The sequence below is a fragment of the Amblyomma maculatum genome, chromosome 8 (genome assembly GCF_055883805.1).
Source record: "Amblyomma maculatum isolate TAMU_Amacu chromosome 8, ASM5588380v1, whole genome shotgun sequence".
Lineage (NCBI taxonomy): Eukaryota > Metazoa > Arthropoda > Arachnida > Ixodida > Ixodidae > Amblyomma > Amblyomma maculatum.
Window position 1 is genome coordinate 121714010 of NC_139351.1, and position 20991 is coordinate 121735000.

Consider the following 20991-nt stretch of genomic DNA (forward strand, 5'->3'; position numbering starts at 1 on the left):
GAGGGGCGTGCCCTGGAACTGGTTGGTCAGCATCTTCAGAGGGGGGGCTGGACATAGGGGGTTTTAAGGACATTGCAGAGCACGCAAAGACGCTCTGAGCCCTGGGTAAACGGCTCATCCAAAAGCTTCTCGCTATGAACTCTTAACGCTTGCCATTTTGTTAATATATCCTTCTTTTTCATGTAAATAATCATGTAAATAAGTTTTCTCAAAGTGCCATTAAACCTGCTTGTATATATTTTACCAACTTCGAAGATTCAATCCTTCATCAACCCCGAGTCTCTGCACGCTACCAAGTGAAGGCCGGGTCGACTTAGTCCCAGCGTCACGACAGCGCTTGTATATTTCCTTGGCTTTAATTTCCTCAGGATGCTGCGTTTCGTTTTTTCTAATGAAATTGGGGAGGGGGAGAGGTGGTTGGACGCTTTGATCGCTGCTCGGATGATACAGCTGTCGCAGTCGCTTTTTCGATATAGGGTTTGATAGCCTTTCACGGAAGAGCTTGATGAACCTCAAACGGCCTGATAGTTTTGGTAATTAGTCGCTTTGTCTATTCCGAACAGGGGCCTCTTCCCGGAAAACATTGTCGAAGCGTTTATACACACTGTAAGTTATCTTCTATATTTTCTTCCGTTATCGTAAGATATACTCATAGACTCATAGAATGCTCTGCTGGGTAAAAGGTGCTTAAAATACTCAAAGACGAGCTTCTGGAGCAGTTTTCACAAAAATCCGCACGAGGGTCAGGAATGCTGATTTAGCTTGGGGTTCGAGCTTTCTGACATCTTGGCAGCGTTTTTCCGGATACTTGCAGTTCTTGTCTTCATTAGTGAATAAAAATATGTCGGAGGAAACACAGGCGCCGAACTGCAACTTTATTTTGGTTATCCGCCAACCATATCATATATACCACAAAAGAAACGACCACGAGGGAAACAAAATCTAAATACGTGGCGAAAAAACCGGCGCAACAAAAGCAAGGCGTCGAGTTGAATAAGGCTTGTCTTGTAAGAGGCAGTTGCTACCAGGGATACAATATGACAGGATTCAGCGTAGAACAAAGAGAAAGTGCCCGTGAACAAAAAATAAACTTGAAGGACACACAGGCGCTGAACTGAAACTTTATTTTGGTAATCCGCCAACCACATCATATTTATTGTTGATCATCATATATTTTGAAACGCCCACGAGGGGTTCCCCTCGTGGGCGTTCCTTTTGTGGTATATATGACGTTGTTAGCGGATTACCAAAATAAAGTTGCAGTTCAGCGCCTGTGTGTCCTACTTGTTCCTCCGTGTTTTGTCCTTGTCCGGCTACGCGCTGCAAAAGCGATGGAAAACCAACTAGCCTGATAGCTTGTCCACTTAAAATCAGGCGTGCAAACTTCCCTCGACGTTTTCTCTCGCTTTGCAGGACACGTCGGCGGTTCTGTCCTTTTCGAGTAAGTTTCCAATATATTGCTCGCGATAAAGGGCTCATTATCAATGGAATACGCAGGCGTGAATTCTGCGAAGGGTTCACTCGCGGCAACAGCAGTTACTGTCACAAGGACCAGGAGCGTTGCAGGAGTGCAACGGCAGCGAGCCTCTTTGTGTACTTCTACAGACGTCAAATGCACTAGATGAGCGTCAGAAGGGAGATAATAAAATGCACTGCCGATCACATGTGCATGATGCAGCTTTGCTCTACATTTCGCTTTTACATTGATTGCCTTTCCATCCCGTCCTTGAACTTGACTTCGCCGTTGGCTCCTGGCGGGTGGAAGACTGTTGAGAGTGAAAATTCAAGGGGGGGGGGGGGGGGAGGGGGGGAGAGATGCGGGTGTATAGTGGAAAATATGCATTTTTGCCGCTGAGTGCTCGAAGGATCGCACATTGGACGTTCCCATAGGGGATGCATGGCGTTCATGGTCTGAGCGCGCTGTCAAGTAGCTGACTGGATAAACACTCTCTTCTCGTGGTTTCCGCAGCCCTCTCCCAGAAACTGCCATCTCCGTACTTGCGCAGAGGTGTATGTGCCGAAACTGATTGCGTGGCACCCCTGCCGTCTTCACTGCGCGATATTGCCTGCATTATTATATTAGGATACAACGTATAACAATGAGCCATTATACGCGGTGTGTGTATTACTCCGCTGAACAGTAAACGAATCAAGTTCTTGAAATTTGGCCTTACGGAAGAGCTTAATTCTATTCTCGTCCAATGCTCAGATATTTATCTAGGCAACCAGATAAGCTATAACAGTGGACTGCTTTCTCTCGGGAGGAATCGTGTGTGGCGGTTACTGTGTACTTGAGCTCTACTCGACCATAGTAAATCTACTCCCCGACTGCGTGAGCGCCACCGGCATTATCTCTCGGGCACTTCGTTAATCTGCACTGCCCACAACTCTGTGGCGTGCTGCGAGTGTTCTGCGGCGACTGCCCTCCAAAAGGAGCTTCCGCTACAGGATTTTGTTCCGACGTAGCGTTAAATGTCCGTAATGTCCTACTCTAGTACTATCCCCGCGGCCCCTATAGGCTAGCCAGGCCAGCCACACTGTTGAATGAAGGTATAAATACAAAGGAAATAGAATGACAATGGGACAGGAAAGGAGGAAGGGTGTGTGACGTGCGTGTGTAGAGTGCATGCCGAGTGGCCACAACGACAACGTCGACAACCACCGAACAGTGTCTTCTACTCTCGCGGTGCAGACAACACGAGCGTGCTCCGATCCCCCCACCGGCTAGTGTCGCACCAGGCGGGCGCGCTGGTCTTCTGCGCCATGCTGGGCGCCGTGCTGGCGCGCGACCGGGGTGGCGCCTTGCTGGGCTTTTTCATCGGCCTCAGCAACGCCATGATGCTGGTCGCGCACCTGGTGCTGGTGTACGCCCCCTTGGGGGTATTCTTCACGACGGTCACGTACTTCGTGCAGGCACATGATGTGCAGGTAGGTACATGTTGGTTGCATATGCGGGGCTCCCCACGTAACGCTCTAGCAGGATTAATTGATGCTCTGGAAGTGGGCAGCGGTGGTGTATTTATCTCGCGTATTTATCCCAGTAGATTTTTTAAAATTACAACTAGATGCAAAGTTAGTCGCGACTCAGTGCATGCGGCAAGCGAAAAAAAAAAAAAAACAGATAAATCTACGTTGCAGCGCCATCTGACGTTTGGTTTCTGAGGTTGAAACACCGTACTGATCGCGCGCGTCTTTTCCGACCGCAATCATACCTTTGCCCTTGGTTGTAGTGGACTCAATGATCATGCAACGTTTGGCACTACGGGTCGCTTTCTTTATTCATTACCACTCGCGCATTGCTTGACGGGTACAGGGACGGCGAAGGGTACTCTAAATATCAGCAGCGCGAACACGATCAGGAAATACGATGCAGATATAGAGAGCGTTGAATAAGGATGCACTTAAATAACACGATCATGCATTTCTTGTTCAGTTAGCCCGGCAGTTCGTGTTGGTAACACTACCTGCTTTATCCTGGTTAGATGAATGGCATATTTTACCTGTCGCGATGACAAACCGGGGCCTCATAGAAGATTTGTTCGCTACTTTGAATTTTCTTTTAATGCAGAGGCGATGCTACCGACATTATCATAATTCTTTAAGCCATGGCTCTACAGAAAAAAAAAAAAAAACAGAACACGGGATAGGAAAGAACAAGAAGTTGGAAAAGCTTGAACAGTTAAAGCGTAATACACCAGGAAGCCTACAGAGATATCACTGGTGATAATGACATCGAGTAGTCACATCTCGCTCATTTTCACAGTGATCACGGCGCTTTTGCACTGTCTGCAATTTGTAAGCGCACAGGGACCTATCAAGCTGTCTATATAGTGACAAGCTCTGTGCTCCTGTTGCCTGTCTCTTGTAGAGCGCGGGCAGCGCAGTATATAGGGCGGTGGAACATTTAAAGAGGCCTTTATCATTCAGCATACTCGGGTACAATAATATGAAGTCTCCAGGTGCGATCCTCAAAGACTATCAAATACTTTCGGGCCATAGTGTTGAGGGTGACGATGATGGCGGCGACTTGTACCATCCATGTGCTCGCAGGATGTTGGCACTGCTGTACAGTTGTGAAAAGTGCACACGAGCAACCATCTCGCTTCCTTTCTAGCTGATGGTGTCGCACCTGGGCTGGTACCTGTTGACAGTTATGTTGGCGCTGGCAGCACACGCACTGCTAGTGCTGCCCCTGACGGCGATGGCAGGTATCAGGCGTAGCTTTCGCGCCCTCATATGCCACGGGGCGCTGCCCCTGCTACTGTCGCTGAGCACGGGCTCCAGCCGGGACACCATGCCGGCCACTGTCGTGGCGCTGGAGGAACGCCTGCGCCTCGACCCCAGAATCGGTGCGGCATATTTCAGAGAGACGCACACTCGAGTGTAGCGCGGCTGCTTTGACACGATTGCGTTACAGGATACGTTACGCAGATAATCCGGCGTTAGCATCGGTGACAGCGTTGTGATTGTATGAAAACTCGCGGGCATGGCGTGGCGGATGGCAGCTGACGTGGTCGAGCACGGATTCTTCAATGGTTTTGCTACTTGAAGAGACCACATTATATCAGAAATGTAGGAGGAGCTGCCTACTCAGCTTGCTTATTTGAAGTGAGGAGGCAAAATAAGAATTAACCTTCCAGTTTTCTTGGACACCGTGTTATTTATACGACTCGGTTAATGCGGTGCGTAGCCTACGCTATCTCACATGCCACATTGGTATTGCATGAAATTAGTGCCCAGAAAACAAGGAACCAAGTAGCAGGCTGGCTAAGTAAATGAAACAAACAAGCTGCACTCCACAAACCCAATATTAGGAGAGTGGAAATCGTGTCAACAGCATGAACGCTTTATGTAGTATAGTATAATGTTGTTTACAAATAGCTGGCGCGCACATCATACGCACAATTTTTACTAACAAATATAAACCAGTATGTGAATTCTGTGGTGATTAGCTCACTGTAAAAGGCATTTTAATCACACGCACAAAACTTGAAGACCTGAGAAAAAAGGTATTTCGCTTTACTCTACAGTCGACGCATCCCATTTCATCCAGCACTGCTTATAGGAGAACATGTACTTGTTCATTTTTCACAAGTTTTAACTTTTCTAAAAAAATCCATTTTTAATGACCGCTATAGTAATCGACATCTAACCTTGTGTTTGGCACATGATAGCCGTTGTTGCTTACGCGCTATAAAACACCATATAACTAACTAACCGACCGACCGACCGACCGATCGGCGGCCGGTGCTTAAAAAGACTGTTCCCTTAATTTTTTTCATTGCTGCGCCGCTTATTGGCCAGCTGCGATCACGTAGTCCGATGACGACGACAGGATGGTCCGTTTGCTCGAATAACTGACTCGGGCGACTGTCCAGCGTGTTTGACGATGTAGTTTTATCCAGTGTTGCAGACAGTGTGCCTGCAACCTTGTCAGGCATATATATATATAGAATAAGACTACCTGTGGACGTTACAACATCGGTTCTATGGTATAACTTAAAACAACAGGACTATCGCGGCACTCGTAGAGATCACGAACTGAGAAGACGTGTGACGTGGATGCGTATTTGCAGTGCGGTTCCTGGTGCCTGCGCTGTCCGTCGTTGCGGTGGACGGCACGTCCATATCGGTTACCGTCAGCGCCCTGTTCTTCGGCCACATGAAGACGGACAACATCGAGCCACTCACGGTGTTGTACGTGTGGTAAGCGAGCTGTAATCGAACCTTGTGTGCACTTCCGCAAGCAGTACTCATTCACAACATACTTCTGTAATGCGATTCCGCATGCCCGCTGCAGATGTGGTGGAAACAAAGGACACCTTTGAATGGAGTGGTAAATTCGGTGTTGAAATAAAGGCTACTACGGTCACTTGACATGTGACACGCTCATGACTAACCTCTACCGGCTCAAGTTTATCCTGTGATGTACAGTCGGCCACTTTTGCGGGCTTGCCTCCGGCTCGAGCTCGTACCATCCACCGCAGCGCTATTGAAAGTCGTCCCCGAGTGAAGGTTATGTGGCCTACTGGACGAAAGAAATTTTGATAACGTTATCTGCTTGCCGATAAACTAGGCATAGTGGTCAGGACACATGACAGAGGTGCCGATGCCATTTACCACTAGAGGCCGTTTCGTGCAGCGGTCAGTGAACGGGCGGTTTGGAGGAGACACTTAAGCAGTGACATACTTAACTTTTAAATAATCTTTATAAATATCTTCCTTACACCTACTTAGCAGCTTTAGGCTACGTAATTGTTATACAGGACATCGTATAGCTCTCTAATATCGGTTTAAAGCGGCTGCTACTTGCTCGTCGTGAAGGTCGCAGTCGACGCCTAGGGCGACCGTTTGTCTTCGTAATACATATTTTTCATATTATTTTGCGTAGTAGGGTAGCAAATTGGATTCCAAGGGAAGGGAACCGTAGGAGGTGGCGGCAGAAAATTAGGTGGGCGAATGAGATTAAGAAGTTTGCCGGGGTGAAGTGGATGAAGCTAGCGACCGGGTTAATTAGAGGAATGCGGGAGAGGCCTTCGCCCTACAGTGGGTATTGTTCGGCTGATGATGGTGGTAATGATGATTTTGCGAAGTTCTACTGAACCACATAATCGGCATTCCCGCGCTTGTTTCATGAATCGCACAATTCGGCGATAGCGTTGGCTCGCTGTAAAGCATCGCCTTCGTCACTGTATAGCTGTTTTTACGAATGATTCGCTGCGTGGTTAAGGATTTGGGCACGAATAGCGGTTCTCATTCTCTCAGAATAATCTACTCAATCATTTTCCTTCGTTACTCGCTGTTGAGAGTGTTAAACGCAATAGCGGTTCTGCAAAAATAAAAAAAAATGATGCGTTCGGCGTGGTGAGTGAAAGGTCACGTGCATGGCCCGAAGGTCGCATGTCCGGATACATGGTTGGTTGGCTGGCTGAGAGACGTCCGAAGACGTCGCTAGATTACACGAAATAGAAGCTGGGTGGTGCCACCCCGGATTTATCTTTTGAGAAGGGGGGGGGGGGGGGGGGGGGCTGAGATGAGCATTGAACTTTCCATGATCCTTGGGAGATAAATAAGATAAGCTGCTTCTAGGCCGCGCAGGCACGTCCGTAGGGCTTGGCTTACGCGGGGCTCTATGGGCATCCATGTAGAGTGGCCTCCAAAACATTGTGGAGCTTACAACTGTATGCTGATTAATATGTGTGAGATAGTAGGGGCAGTAATTAAAGAATTGTTGATTAGGTGAGTAGCAAATTCCATGTGCGTGAAAAGAAGGGAAGACGGAAGACATTACTCCTATCGCGCCACGTCCTTAAAGGCGGACCTTAAATGTGACCATTTTTGAAGCGAAAGCTTCACTACGCAATGTTTCAGCCAAGATCAACTTGTCCGGCCGCTTGACCTTGAATGAGCCAGAGGTCAGTGTGGCTGTATAGCGTAACCAAAATAACACCTCTTTGGCCTTAATCTTTGACCTTGACCTTTGATATTTGAATGAAAATACAGCGCCACGTGTCCCCTCTTGTCGACGGCGTCCTCGACTTCATAGTCTCGGCATTTTAATCGCTTCATGGACCATGTCTGCCCATATCTAACCGTGAGTCTGCGCATATCTTCGCATAACTAGGTTTAGCAGGTTTAAACCTCGGCCATTATTTTTTATTCTTGGCGTCACTAGCGTGCTTTTGTTGATGGTTGCACGATGATCTGCGCACCTGTGTTGATGCTCGCTCGCATGCGCTGACCGAGGATCGCCGCTGCGGCTGTCATAACGCCATCAAGTTGGATTGTACCGCGGAAATTTTGCGACGGTATTATGTGGAGCTCGTTCAAAGGTGATCGTGTAAAACATGTGCTGCTTTTTATGCTTTCTTTATTTCATACCCCCACTCTCCTCATTAATGCTTTTATGTGATTGAGGGCAAATAAGCTGAATGAAATGAGATGCAAATCAGAATACTATTGCGTGCTGTCGCGTGACCTTCATATGTCAACAATGAGCGTTTTGTTATGTGAGGCCTTTGGCTTAGCACATACGTATATAGGCTTGCTGAAAGCATCCGGCGCACACGTATTGACAGGTGTGGGGCAAGGTGCGGACACCGCGCGTGAGTATAGGAGGCGTCCGATAAACTGCTATACGTCTACGGTAGAAAGTCTCCGATATGCTAAAAACAAACAAACAAACAAAAAAAACCTTTTAAAGCTTGCTTTTGCGGCGCTGTCATGATATGCGTGCTTCGAAAAAAAAAAGAAATATCAATTTTCTGGGGGAGCTAATGCATGATGGATCGTAAAAAGTCGGCACAAACTTTGGTATTTTATCTCCGCGCTGGTCTGAATATTCGGATATCTTATCTGCCCCTTACGTGCGAATTTCGGGCCACTTTTAATCTAGACCTATCATCTTGTAGGATTTTAGGCACCTAGGGCTCACTGTGCTCCAAAAAGGCGGGGCGGTGAATTTCGGGCCCTGTGTCATTCACGCTTAGGTGTCGTTGACACTATGGCAACTAGCGACATCTTTTGGAGGCCAGCAGCGAGCACGTGTAACTCAGTGGGTATATATAATAATCTGGTCATTGTAAATTTCGTGCCGTGTGTCATTCACGCTTAGGTGTTGTGGACACTACGGCAACTAGCGACACCTTTTGGTGGCCTGTAGCGAGCACCGCGTAACTCAGTGGGTATATATAATAATCTTGTCATTTTGACAAAGCAAATGAGCCTCTAGAGGCTTCGTGCGAATCTGATTATCACGAATCAGTCTTCCTTCTCCTTCTAATAACCATAATATGCTTTTGCCCTTACAAAACTTATTTAGGATGGCCGTGGAAACCATGGTATGTACGCACATTTGAAATTCGCGCGGTTATTTTGTGTGCTCTGCGCCGTAAGGAACGTAGTGGTAGACATGGAAACTAGAAACACTTGTCCTGACTTCCCGAGATTTCGTGTTGCTTGACACGTTCGCAGCGACATGGAGTGCAGCATTGCAACCTCCACACTCAGTTTTCTTTTCTTCCTGTCACGGTCGCACGCGTTTTAACTGTTCTAATCCAAGGCTACGCGCCGGCCTCGCAGCTTGTTGTCGGTGCTCTGCAGCATGGCGACACCGACAAGCGGCGGGCCCTGCTACCTGAGGATCCGCCTGATCCTGGAGACCTTGGGCATGCCGACCAAACACGCGGGAATCCTCTTCGTCTCCGACTGGATCGTGTGAGTACCTACACATTGTTATCCGCTGGTCTCAAGTCGCTGCGATCAGCGCAGCTCAGACTGGTAGCCATCGCATGCATTTACTTTTTTAAGGCGGAAGCCTTTAATGCCTCGTCGTTGTCAACAGGAGGTTTTCGACAGAAGATTGTTAGTAGAATATTGTCAGCAGAAGTGTCACTCTTTGCTCATCATAATTCCCTCGTCTACCGTGCGGATGATAGCGGGATTCCACGAGTGACAGATGCTGCGCCTTTCCTTTCCTGTAAACGAATTATAGAACGCCGGTGAACTTTGATGCGTTCGGTGAACTTGATGCGTTCAGTGAAATGCTGGTTGTGTTCGACAAGGGGAGCGCGATGTACCGTCACGAGAGGTGATGACGCCACCAGGCGATTCATGCATATACGAAGCTGCCCCACCGGACGTCCGATCCAGGCGTCCATGCGGCGCCATTCATTTGCCGCATCCTCGAACTGCGCACCACACAGCAAACAGAAGCAGACCCTGATGTTTAGGAGGCGTTAGTACAGCAGGCATCAGCGGCGTTTGAAATTCATTTACAGGATAGAAAAGGCGCAGTATCTTTTACAATTCTCCGCGGACACATGTACCACGCCGCGAAGGAAGGGAGGAGGGTGGAGGGGAAAGAAGAGAGGGAGATAGAGGTGCCGTAGGGGAAGGCTACGATCCACCTCGCTATAATGGCTTTCGCCTCATCGCGCTTTAGTGGTCCAAAGTGCCCTCTAGAATTTTTTGCCTCCCATGCTCTTAAATCTCTGAAGCCTCACTGCGAACGAAAACGTACGGATGATCTCTGACGCAGATGCGGATACTATTCGGGCGTTTTACTTAGCTGATGAAACTTCGAATCGAAAGACTCAAGTCCCAAGATAATAATTTTTGTCGAAACTCCTACCAAAGCTAAATATCTACTGTCCACGTTGTGAAAGAGGATGCCTTTGCGCATTTGCATCTAGCATTACCTGCAAACACGAAGGGGACGGCCCAGTTTTGATGAAATCCGCAACCTATAGCAAATAATTCAGCTATGTCAAAGTCAGAAGGGTATCGGACGGTCAGACCTCCACCAATGTTTGAAAGTGGTCTGGATCCCCCGCGCTCGCTTGTAAGGACTGCATCAATCCGAAGTAGGTAACCATTTCTTATTCTTGTACGTGGCGGTTGTAAATTTTATCATTTCGAAAATGTCGCAGTGAGGTTTGGTATAACAATCATTACCTATTTTGAGAATTTCAGGTGGGGCAGAACAACAAAGTCGGTCACACTACTGATGTATTTCGCGCACGTGCCAACTTCTCGCCGATTTCGCCAGTGAATTGTAGATTCTCGTATGTAGTATTTAACAGTTGGGAAGACTGTACCTACCCTTCTACAGACAGGCTTACCGCACTGTTCTGAAATGTTAATTTTCGTTTCGTTCACTTGCGGATTTTTCCACACTTGGCTCACTTAATGTATAAAGTGTAGTTGGAACTCGCGCTTCTTCTGTAAAGTGTATTTGAATCATATCTATTTGCAGAATTTTAGAGTGCAGCTCTTGGGGGCCTGCTCGGCGGTTGAGCCGTGTGTCGCACTTGTTGTCTGTGTCACCGAGCGAGAGAGTCACGAGGCACGAGAAAGTCACGTGCTAAAGAGAATTACAGAGCCACGAACTCCGTTCCGCTCTCCCGTGGCCCTTCTTTATTTTTTCTAAGAAATTATAGTTTGCTCCTGAGGAAAATATAAAATGCTTTGACCACGTAGCCGTTCTTGTCGGTGTAACCGAGTTAAAGAGAGGAACGAGCCACGACAGTCACGAGACAGAGAAATTCTCAGAAGAGCCGCGAGCTCAGCGCGCTGCTCGCTCGTGGCTCTTATTTCTCGTTAAGAAATTATTTTGGGCTAGTGCTTTATGACTGCACATACATACCCCCCCCCCCCCACACACACACACACACACCGCCGGGGTGGCGCAGGGGTTAGGGTGCTCGACTGTTGTTCCCAAGGACGCGGGGTCAAAACCCGGCCTCAGCGGCCGCTTTGCGATGGAGGCGAAAAGCAAGGCGCCAGTGTGCTGTACGATGTCAGTGCGCGTTAAAGAATTTCAGGTGGTCGAAATTTCTGGAGCCCTCCACTACGGCGTTTCTCATAGCCTGAGTCGCTTTGGGACGTTAAACCCCACAAACCAAAGCACATACATACATACATACATACATACATACATACATACATACATACATACATACATACATACATACATACATACATACATACATACATACATACATACATACATACATACATACATACATACATACATACATACGTACATACATACATACATACATACATACATACATACATACATACATACATACATACATACATACATACATACATACATACATACATACATACATACATACATACATACATACATACATACATACATACATACATACATACATACATACATACATACATACATACATTACATACATACATACATACATACATACATGCTTGGTTCAGTTTATGGGGTTTTACGCCCCAAAGCGACTCAAGCTTGATAGACGCCGTAGTGGAGAACCTCGGAATGTGCACTGACAACGCACAGCACACGGGGCCTTGCTTTTCGCCTCAATCGAAAAGCGGTCGAGGCGGCCGCGTTTGCTCTCATTATCATTATCAACTAAATGCAGCGTCATTATCATTGCTAATGTCATCATTGTCGTTATCACTAATTACAGCGTCATTGTCATCGCTATACTATCATTCTTACGGAGAATTATTATGTGCGTTTCGCAATCCCGGGTGTGACGCAGTTGGTTAAAGCGCTCGGCTGGGGATGCAAGAGATGGTGGTTCGATTCTTATATAGAGAGGATTTATTTATTTTAAGGCGAAAGTCTTTAATGGCTCATACTGTCGGCGTTCGTTCTTCCGGTTCCACTATAGCTGTCAATGAAATAACGTCATGATGGCGTCATCAGATAAATAAAAAGCCAGTCGTCACCGGCAATCGAATCTCCATCCCTTATATCCCTAACCGAGCGCTTTAACCAACTGCACCACGCCCGGGATCGTGAAACGCACACCATAATTCCCCTTGTCTACCGTGAGGATGGCAGCAGCGATGACAGTGACGCCGAAATTAGTGATAATTACAATATTTACATTAGCAATTGTAATGACGGTGCATTTAGTTGATAATGAGAACAAATGTGATGCACAGTGTGCGCCAGCAACACTCAGGCTTTCGCATTTCTGCAGTGTAGATTGCACAGTGCTCTCCGAATTTTCTTTAATTCTAAAGTTGAAGCTCAGCTACTTTGGTCATCCGATGAGAAGAGAGGAGTCGCTGGAGGAGGAGGAATCAACATTTATTAAGCCCGAAATAATTCGGTGGTGCATGCTTGCACCAGACGGGGTGGTTCCCTAGTTGCGGGACCCATATGTTTCCAGCAGCTCCTGGCCCCTGTCTGTCAGTGCGAGCTGGATAGATAGGGCGGGGCTGGACAACAAGGTCTCCCATCGCTCAAGGGGTTGGGGATTGGGGGTGTTGGCGGGAAGGGGAGGAGGGGGGGTTTTGAGTTGTTTGCATTCTGCCAAAACGTGCGGCAGGGTGCCCTTTTCTTTTTTACAAAAAGGACAGAGCATGTCGTGTTCCGCAGGGTACATGCGGCTCATCAATACGGGATGCGCAAGCGATCCCGCCTGCGCTCGGCGCAGGATCGTCTGTTGTTGCCTGGTGAGCTTGGGGTGCGGTTCTGGCAGTCTGCACCTTTCCTCTCGGTACATACTTGTAATTTCCCGAAAGCTGGTAACCGGATGCGGTAGCTCTTCCGGCTCGTTCTCGCCCCGGATTGACATTTCTCGGGCATGGTAGTCTGCGATGATGTTGCCTGCTACCTGCGAGTGAGCCGGGACCCACACGAGCTCTATAGCTCTTCCCGGAGGCTTGCACTTGGATAGAATGGCTCGGGCCGCGGAAGATATTACCCCTCTGCGGAAGCTTCTGTAGGCTGTCTTTGAGTCAGTGACCACGGTGTCCACGCTCGGTTGTGCGAGTGCGAGGGCCATGGCCGCTTCTTCTGCAACTGCGGCGTCTGTTGTCTTTATGGACGCGCTGACGATCAGCCTGTCTTTTGACGTAACCACCACTGCTGCACGGTCAGTGTGTTTTCGGAGCGAGGCGTCCGCGTAGAGGACCCTGGGGTTCTCTTCCAGCTTCCGGGCTATGGCTTTGGCCCGCGCGGTGCGCCTCTCGTCGTCCTTGCCCGGCGTCATGTTCCGGGGAAGGGGTTTGGTCTGAATGGCCGTCTTCCAGTCTTCCGGAAGGGCTTCCTTGAGGGGTACTGGCTCAATCTGCCATCCTATCTTGCGTAAGACGGCTCGTCCGTGTTTCGTATGACTGAGCCGGATTCTCTGATTAGAGAGGTGGGCTTCAATGAGCTGCTCCACCGTGTTGTGGGCGCCCATGTCCAGCAGTCTTTGTGTGGACGAGTATATGGGAATGCCCAGTGCTTGCTTCGTTGCCTTACGAAGCATCGTGTTTAGGGTGTCCCTATTCGCCTTCGTCAGCTGGAGATAGGGGGCGGAGTAGGTAACCCGTGACACGACGAATGCGCGTATCAGGCGCATGACATCGTCCTCTTTGAGGCCTCGGTTTCTATTAGATACCCTTCTGATCATACTGAGTATCTGTTCGGCTGTAGTTTTGATCTTTGTGACGGCGGCGTGTGCCTTCCCGTCGGCCTGAAGTAGTAGGCCGAGGATCCTAATCTGCTGTGTTGGCTTGATAGCCGTTCCGTCGATGGTGACGATCACGTTCGGCGGCAGCTCTTTCTTTGATTTTCCCGGTTGGATAATAAGCAACTCTGATTTCTGGGGAGCGCAGCTCAGTCCGCATGACTTTGCGTACTCGTGCACGGTTGTTGCCGCCTTCTGCAAGGCTTCCTCCATCCAGGCATCAGAACCGGCTCGAGCTGTCCACACCGTAATATCGTCGGCGTAGAACGCATGGTCCACGCCTTCGATTTGCTTGAGTAGACCGGGCAGGGGCAGGAGGGCCAGATTGAAGAGCAGGGGCGACAAGACCGATCCCTGTGGGGTGCCCCTATCACCCAGCTCGACAGGGTCTGACTTCTCCTCCCCTATTCTGATGGTCGCTGTTCGGTTTGACAGAAATTCTTTGATGTAGTAGAATGTCTTTCGGCCACACCTGGTCATATTCAGATTCCGCAACACGCTCGCGTGGGACACGTTATCAAACGCTCCCTTCAGGTCGAGGGCGAGTATCCCGCGCGGCGTGTGCCTCGTTGCCGGCTTGACGACCAGTTCGTGAAGTTGGATCATCACGTCTTGGGTGCTGAGATGTTGCCTGAAGCCGTACATCGTCTCCGGCATCTGATCTGTTTCTTCGAGGTACTTCTGCAGCCGGCGAAGGACCATACGCTCCATCACCTTCCCCGCGCAGGACGTGAGGGAGATGGGCCGCATGTTGTCTATCGTGAGGGCCTTGCCGGGCTTTGGAATGAAGCAGACCTCGGCGTCCTTCCATTCCTTCGGCAACCGCGAGCTCTCCCAGGCTTCGTTGATGTGCCCTAGGAGGCCGCGGGCCGCTTTACTGCTCATGTTACTGAGTAGTTTGTATGTTATGGCATCCCTGCCGGGTGCACTTTTCTTGTTACTTTGATCTATCGCTGTCCACAATTCCGTCATGGAAAACGGCCGGTCCAAGTCTTCGTTGTCGGGTCCTTCGTACCTCTCTGGCTCCGGGTACTGTCCCTTCTCTGTCTTTAGGTACTTCGCCTTCAGGTCTTCCAGGAGCCTGCGGCCGTCTCCCTTGTACATGTTCAATACTTTGGTAAGGTTGCGATTGGTCGCAGTTTTGCTACTCAGCGGGTCGATCAGATGCCTCAAGAGGCACCACGTCTTCCACGTCGAGAGCTTGCCCTGCAGGCCGTCGCAGGTCTTCAGCCAATTCTCCCTGCATAGCTTGGCCGCGTGCTCGGCGATCTGCTTGTTCAAGGCTGCTATGCGTTTGGCCAGCTTTCTGTTGTGCCGCTGACGTTTCCATCGCCGTGTTAACGAGTGTCGGGCCGCCCACATGTGGGTCAGTCTGGCGTCCACGTACGGTGTCTGCGAAGTCGTTGCGATTTCTTGGGTAAATTTTTGGAGGGTCTTCTTCTGGTCCCTCGACCATTCGGTGTAGGTCTGTTGTGTTTCAGCTCGTCCGGATTCTTCCTCAGACGCCTCTTCTTGTTCCTGGGTGAACTTTCTCATCTTGTCCCAATCCGTGATCCGCGCTGTCCCCAACACAGCCCGATATCGGGAACCTCGGATCGTGATGCCGATCACGCTGTGGTCAGAACCCAGGTCCACTTCTTCGCTTCTCCAGGAGACGTCTAGCGTTCCCGATAACCACGAAAGGTCTGGCGTAGTGTCCCTCGCGGCACTGTTGCCTCTTCTGGTAGTTACGTCAGGCTCGTTCAGGAGGGCAATCTCGTGATCCTCCATTGCTTTGGCCAATGCTTTTCCTCTTTTTGACTGGAACTTATAGCCCCATGTTGTGTGAGGGGCGTTAAAGTCGCCGAGGATCAGGAGCGGCCTGGTCCCCGCCAACCCTTTCGCCTGACTCACGATGCGGTCAAATTCGTACTGCCGTTGTGACGGCCGACAGTACGCGCTCATTACAAATAAATTGCCCGCGCTGCCAATTTCTCTTGCATGAATTTCGACCAGCGTGTGCTCGCACCCGCCCTGCGCCGTAACATGTTGAGTTGCCGCCACGTTGCTGCGAACGAGCACCGCCGTTCCGTTCTCCGTGGGGTCCGTGTAAGTGACGTACCCCGGAAGTCTTGGTTTCCCGTTCGTCTCCTGTAGAGCAATTACATCAGGCTTGTTGTCTTGCCCGTCAATGTATAACATTAGTTCCGCTTCTTTGTTGCGAATCCCACGGCAGTTCCATTGGTAAATCACGGTGGTTTCCCCCCCCGGTCTTCTTGTGCTTCTTACTTGGCTTCTGCATCATCCTTTCCGGCTGTCTCGAGTCGATTGCGCCTTTTCGCGATCGCGTTTTTTATTTTTTCGGCCCGCTCCTTTTTCAGGGACGCGAAGTGGTTCCTCACCGATGTTGAGGCTACTTTTAGCGCTTGACGTTTGTGCTTCGCCGATGACGTCTGAGGCTGACTCTCGACAGCTTTAAGTCGGTCGTCTATTTTGCTGAGCCTTTCGTTAATTTGGGAAATTGCGGCCAAAATGGCCATAAGCTCTCCTTCTCGCGGGATCTGTGTCGTTACCGTGGTCGCGGTCTCTGCGTTCGCAGTTTCCTCTCCGCTCGCGGGGCTCTCTTCGGCGTCCATCGCCTCTAGGTTATTTGCTGCACGTTGCATGGCCTCAGCCTCTCCAGCTGTCCGCCCTTGGCGGGGCGAGGGGGGGGGGGGCCCTCCGCGGCACCTTGCGCAAGCCTGCGGCGTTACTTGTCGCCGTGTTGTCTTGGGGTCCTGAATTTGCCAGGCTGCCGTTACTCGCTAGCGTTTCGATCTTATTCATAAGCGCCTGTATTTGGGCGTTCTGTTCCTGGATCTGAGCGTTTTGGCGCTCTATGATCCTCCTAAGCTCTATCACTTCGCTACTGTCCTTTTGCGGATTCGCTTGTGAGTTAAGGGGTTGGGAGGGGGTGAGGGGTGGGAATTCGGTGTCGCTGGTTAGAGCGACGGGAGACCTGTTGGTCCGGCCCACCTTTTTCTCGGCGATCCCTCGGTGTCCGGTTGACTCTGGCGACTGTTGTTGACAGCCACTGTTGTTGCTGTTGCGGCCCGGCGTGTGTGACCGGCCCCGTTGTTTGGAGGCGCTGCGGTGGGGTCCGCCTGCAGGACCTCTCTTGTCTTGGTTCCTTCTCCCGATGTCTTCTTCCTCTGCTCGGCGCCGTTCCCAGCGCCTCCGGCGGACGACGTAGGGTGTCTTGAAGCGGGCTTTGCAGGCCTTGTCCGCTGTCAGGTGTTTGCCTCCGCACAGGCCACAGTTCGGGACACATTCGTGATCTTCGGCGGGGTTGGAGATTCCGCACCCTCGGCAGATCGTGTTCGAAGGATCCGGGCACACGTCCATTCTGTGGCCCACTCTTCCGCACGCATAGCATACGTCGATTTGTTTTCTATGTAACGTGCACTCCATGAGCAGGTTGCCGTATCTCACGTATTTGGGTACTTTATGCCCTTCGAAAGCAATGACGACTGATCGGGTCTTACCGATCCGGTTTGCCTGTAGCACCGTTGGGTTATGCTTGTGCACAACATTGTCCTGAATATCCTGGGCTGTATCCTCGAGCGGGATGCCCCTTATGACGCCCTTCACCGTGCCGTGGGGGGCCGTTTCGTAGGTACTTACTTCGTGTGCCGTGCCGCGTATGTCGATCCTTCCGACTGCAGTGTATAGGTCGGCGTTCTCTCTCTTGGAGGTGCTCACCACAACGATATTCTGCTGGAGGTTGGGGCACACGACATCTTCACTTGCTTCATTGCCGGGGATCTGTGCCGCCGCCACAATTGCACGACTTAGTTCAACGCGGGTCACGTCGCTCACGTGGAGCCCGCCTCGTGGTCGTAATACGATCTTTATGTCGCCGCGCGGCAAGTCTGGCATGCGCGCGCCCTTCAACAATTTGCCCTTGTTTATACGTTTCGCCCTTGAGTGACGTGTATCGCTGCCAGTGGCAGCCATGGCCTTGACGCCATCTTGGTTCGTTTGAAGTACGGCATTTAGGCCTAACTTGCCCATGCCTTTGTGCCTGACCCTCTCGCCGGCAGTTTTCCAGCCTTGCGATCTTGTGCACTGGTCCGGCGGAATTTCGACGCCGTCCACCTCTACTCGCATAGCTGTAGTTATCTTAGGTCAATGCTCACTTGCGTAATCACCGATGATTCGATGTTCCGCTGGCGGCCTCACCGAGGCTCGGGCTGGGCCTACCGCTCCTCCGGCCAAGGCCGGAGTCGACGTTAGGCCCAGCTGCGGGCGCTCCTCTCGGCACACAAAAGTCCTTTAAATTTGGCAAAAGCGGTCCCCTACCTCGGAATTCGAGTTCCCGGTGGTCCACACAACTTCATGCATCCGGTCGACGCACTTTCATTAAGGTGCTACTCAAAAAATCTGGCAGTTCAATGAAAAAAACACGGAGCCCAGGTGAAACGCGTCCGCTCGCTCCGCAGGAACGCCAGATCCCCCCCGAGTCGCTGGAGAAAGATTTGATGTTGGGAAAGGTTGAGGGTCACCGGAGAAGGGGTAGGCAGCGAACGCGATGGTTAGATGGCATCCTCGAGGCGCTGCAGATGAAGTTATGTGACGTTAGGAAGATAGTGAGAGATCGGAAAGCGTGGCGTGATATGGTCCATAGGGTCACGAAGAGTCGGACACGACTGAACGACTGAACTGAACTGAACTGTGGCGTTATACCCTTACAGGTGGAGCTTTACGCGTCCCCCATAAGTTTCTGTTTGACTGCGTTGGCGCAGTGGCCGACTGGCGACCATGGTTGACGTGCTGGCTTGCGTCGTGGGCGCCCAGGTGGTGCATCAACACAGTGGCGTGGAGTCACGGCTCAGGGAGGAAGCCGAGGAGCAACCGCTCATCGAAAGCGCTACCAAGAGGCCCACTCCTTAAAGCTGCCCTTTGAGGCTTAGCCGTGCATGACAACGCCGAAGAGGAACTTCGCACACCGGTTTCAACTGAGACCTTATGTGACATATATTGTCTGTGTGTATGTAATAAGGGGTCCGTCGCTTGTATAACCGGTTTGAGGTAGCAACATGGCCTGCGACAGTATCGGATATTCTTCTCTCAAAGTGTTGTGTCCATTTGGGACTTTGAATGCGATCTATCCGCAGCCGTACAATAAAGCCTTCAATGTTAGTAAAATTTTCTTTTAGGACAGATGAGTCGTTTTACTGAGGGAGCACGTAATGCCTTAATGATTACTCTTTTGTCAATGAAACTTGTTTCTCCCTTTCTATCTCTCTAGTGATCACCAATTACTTCTTTGTTGCACATGGAGCCTATCTGCTTGTAGCCAGATTTCTCTGCCCGTAAAACATATCAACATTTACATCTCTCTTACCCATAAGCTCCTCCTCTTTAATCATAACCGTCCACTTCAAGTAAAATGCCTCTCCCAAATCCCATCAACTGACCCAGTGTAGACCTGGTAAGCTGATCCACCCACCTAATTATCGACACGCCCTGTTACTTTTGCACCGTCTAGAAACACACTCTGTCACCCTTAGCGGCCATCGGTTATCTTGGCATCGCACTACGTGCCCTGTCCATGCCTATTTCTTCTCGATTTCGCCCAGAATTTAATTACTTCGTGTTTGTTCCCTGATCTGACACATTATACTCTCTTCCTGGCCTCTAACGTTTTGTGTATATCATTTTCTTTTCATAACTCGTTGCGCTGTCTCCAATTATTATTCAGTCATTGTCATTAGACCCCCTGTCTCTTCCAAATGTTAGTACCGGTACGATCCGATGCTTTTCTGCCTGCCGTAAACCCCTGTTTCCAGTTGAGATTCTCGAACGTTACTTTAGTCTACTGTATATTCATTTTTGCGCCCACCATTCTTCTTTACCTGGCTAGGCCATCGGTCATGCTATTGCGTTTCTTCCCCTGAGAAATACAATTCTGTCAATTATCTCCACGTCTCTAAACATCTCCTTTAAATACACAGAATTTAAAACGCAGGATGAATTGTGTATCCATGCCTGACACCCTCCCTAACCATTATTATTATTTTTTTTTTATTGAGGAGTATGGCTGCTATGTCGTCAAGTTCTCCCGGTCCTTTAGCTAAATGAAGTTTAAGTTTGGCATAATTCCATTAGCGATTACCTTAGTAAATGCCTTTTTGGTAATGGATAGCAAGCCGAAGCTCCTGAAATCTCCTTTCTTGCGAAAAAAAAAAGCTAATTTTGGTGTTTTTATGATCTCCTTGTAGTCGTTCATCATTTCTGTACAGTCGAGGGAGATTTGAAGGTTATCGCGCGAGCGTCGACCAGCCTAGCACTCCAGGCACCTGGCGGCCAGGTTTGGAACAGAAAAAAAATCATGATTTCACAATCTTCTCTCCCTCGTTCGCTGTTCAGAACAACAATATTCACCCCGGCGACAAATTCATCGCCCTTTCTCTCTATTCTAAGCTTTTCATTTATTGCGGTAAACTGTCCAATTTCAGATAATACCAAAAAATACGTCGTGCGCACTACGATCACTGCCTGTTGGCAGAACTAAAAAAAAAAAAAAAAAAAGGAAAGAAACTGATAGCCCAACAGGGAGTGACAGCTGCTGAAGGAACAGCAAAAAAGGGTGAGGAAAGCTGGCCTCATACCTCCCTCGCCTCGGCAGAGAATTCTGGGCCATGGCGCTGTTCATGTTCCAAGTCGACGCTCGCGCGATATCCTTCAAAACGCGCTCGACTGTACGTAACCGTCATGGCCGTTTTCCCACTTTGAATTGCAAGGGTTTATTTGCTTCGTCCAAGGTTTCACTAGCCGGGCAGCGGGGCCATCGTAGAACCTTTCACAACGCCAGAAACACACGGGGAAACAATCCAGGCATATAGAAAAACTCGTAGAAGGTACGAAGTTCATGACATACTAACCCGAGAATAAGCCACTATAGGCGCCTACATATACGTTTTCAGAGCACTATACCGCAAGATATGGCCCACACGATACACATGCGAATGTGCCTGGTGCGGAGACATCGCTACATTATACC

The 20991-nt window shown here is 49.7% G+C and overlaps 1 protein-coding gene across 1 annotated transcript; it reads left to right on the forward strand.

Moving 5' to 3' along the window:
- The first annotated feature begins 2763 nt into the window (after nt 1–2763).
- Nucleotides 2764–19039, forward strand: LOC146182393 (excitatory amino acid transporter 3-like). Its single transcript, XM_084575947.1, has 5 exons — nt 2764–2928; nt 4115–4349; nt 5577–5706; nt 9082–9216; nt 18731–19039. The coding sequence occupies exons 1-5, from the start codon at nt 2764–2766 to the stop codon at nt 18876–18878; spliced, it is 813 nt and encodes a 270-aa protein (XP_084432073.1). The 3' UTR covers nt 18879–19039.
- Nucleotides 19040–20991: the final 1952 nt, after the last annotated feature.

Excerpts from the sequence above, each read along its gene's own strand:
- LOC146182393 (XM_084575947.1), top strand. The coding sequence starts at position 2,764 with ATGCTGGGCGCCGTGCTGGCGCGCGACCGGGGTGGCGCCTTGCTGGGC. Across the intron at positions 4,350-5,576 it reads GCGCCTCGACCCCAGAATCG|TGCGGTTCCTGGTGCCTGCG; the intron begins GTGCGGCATATT and ends GCGTATTTGCAG. Across the intron at positions 9,217-18,730 it reads TTCGTCTCCGACTGGATCGT|TGGCCGACTGGCGACCATGG; the intron begins GTGAGTACCTAC and ends GCGTTGGCGCAG.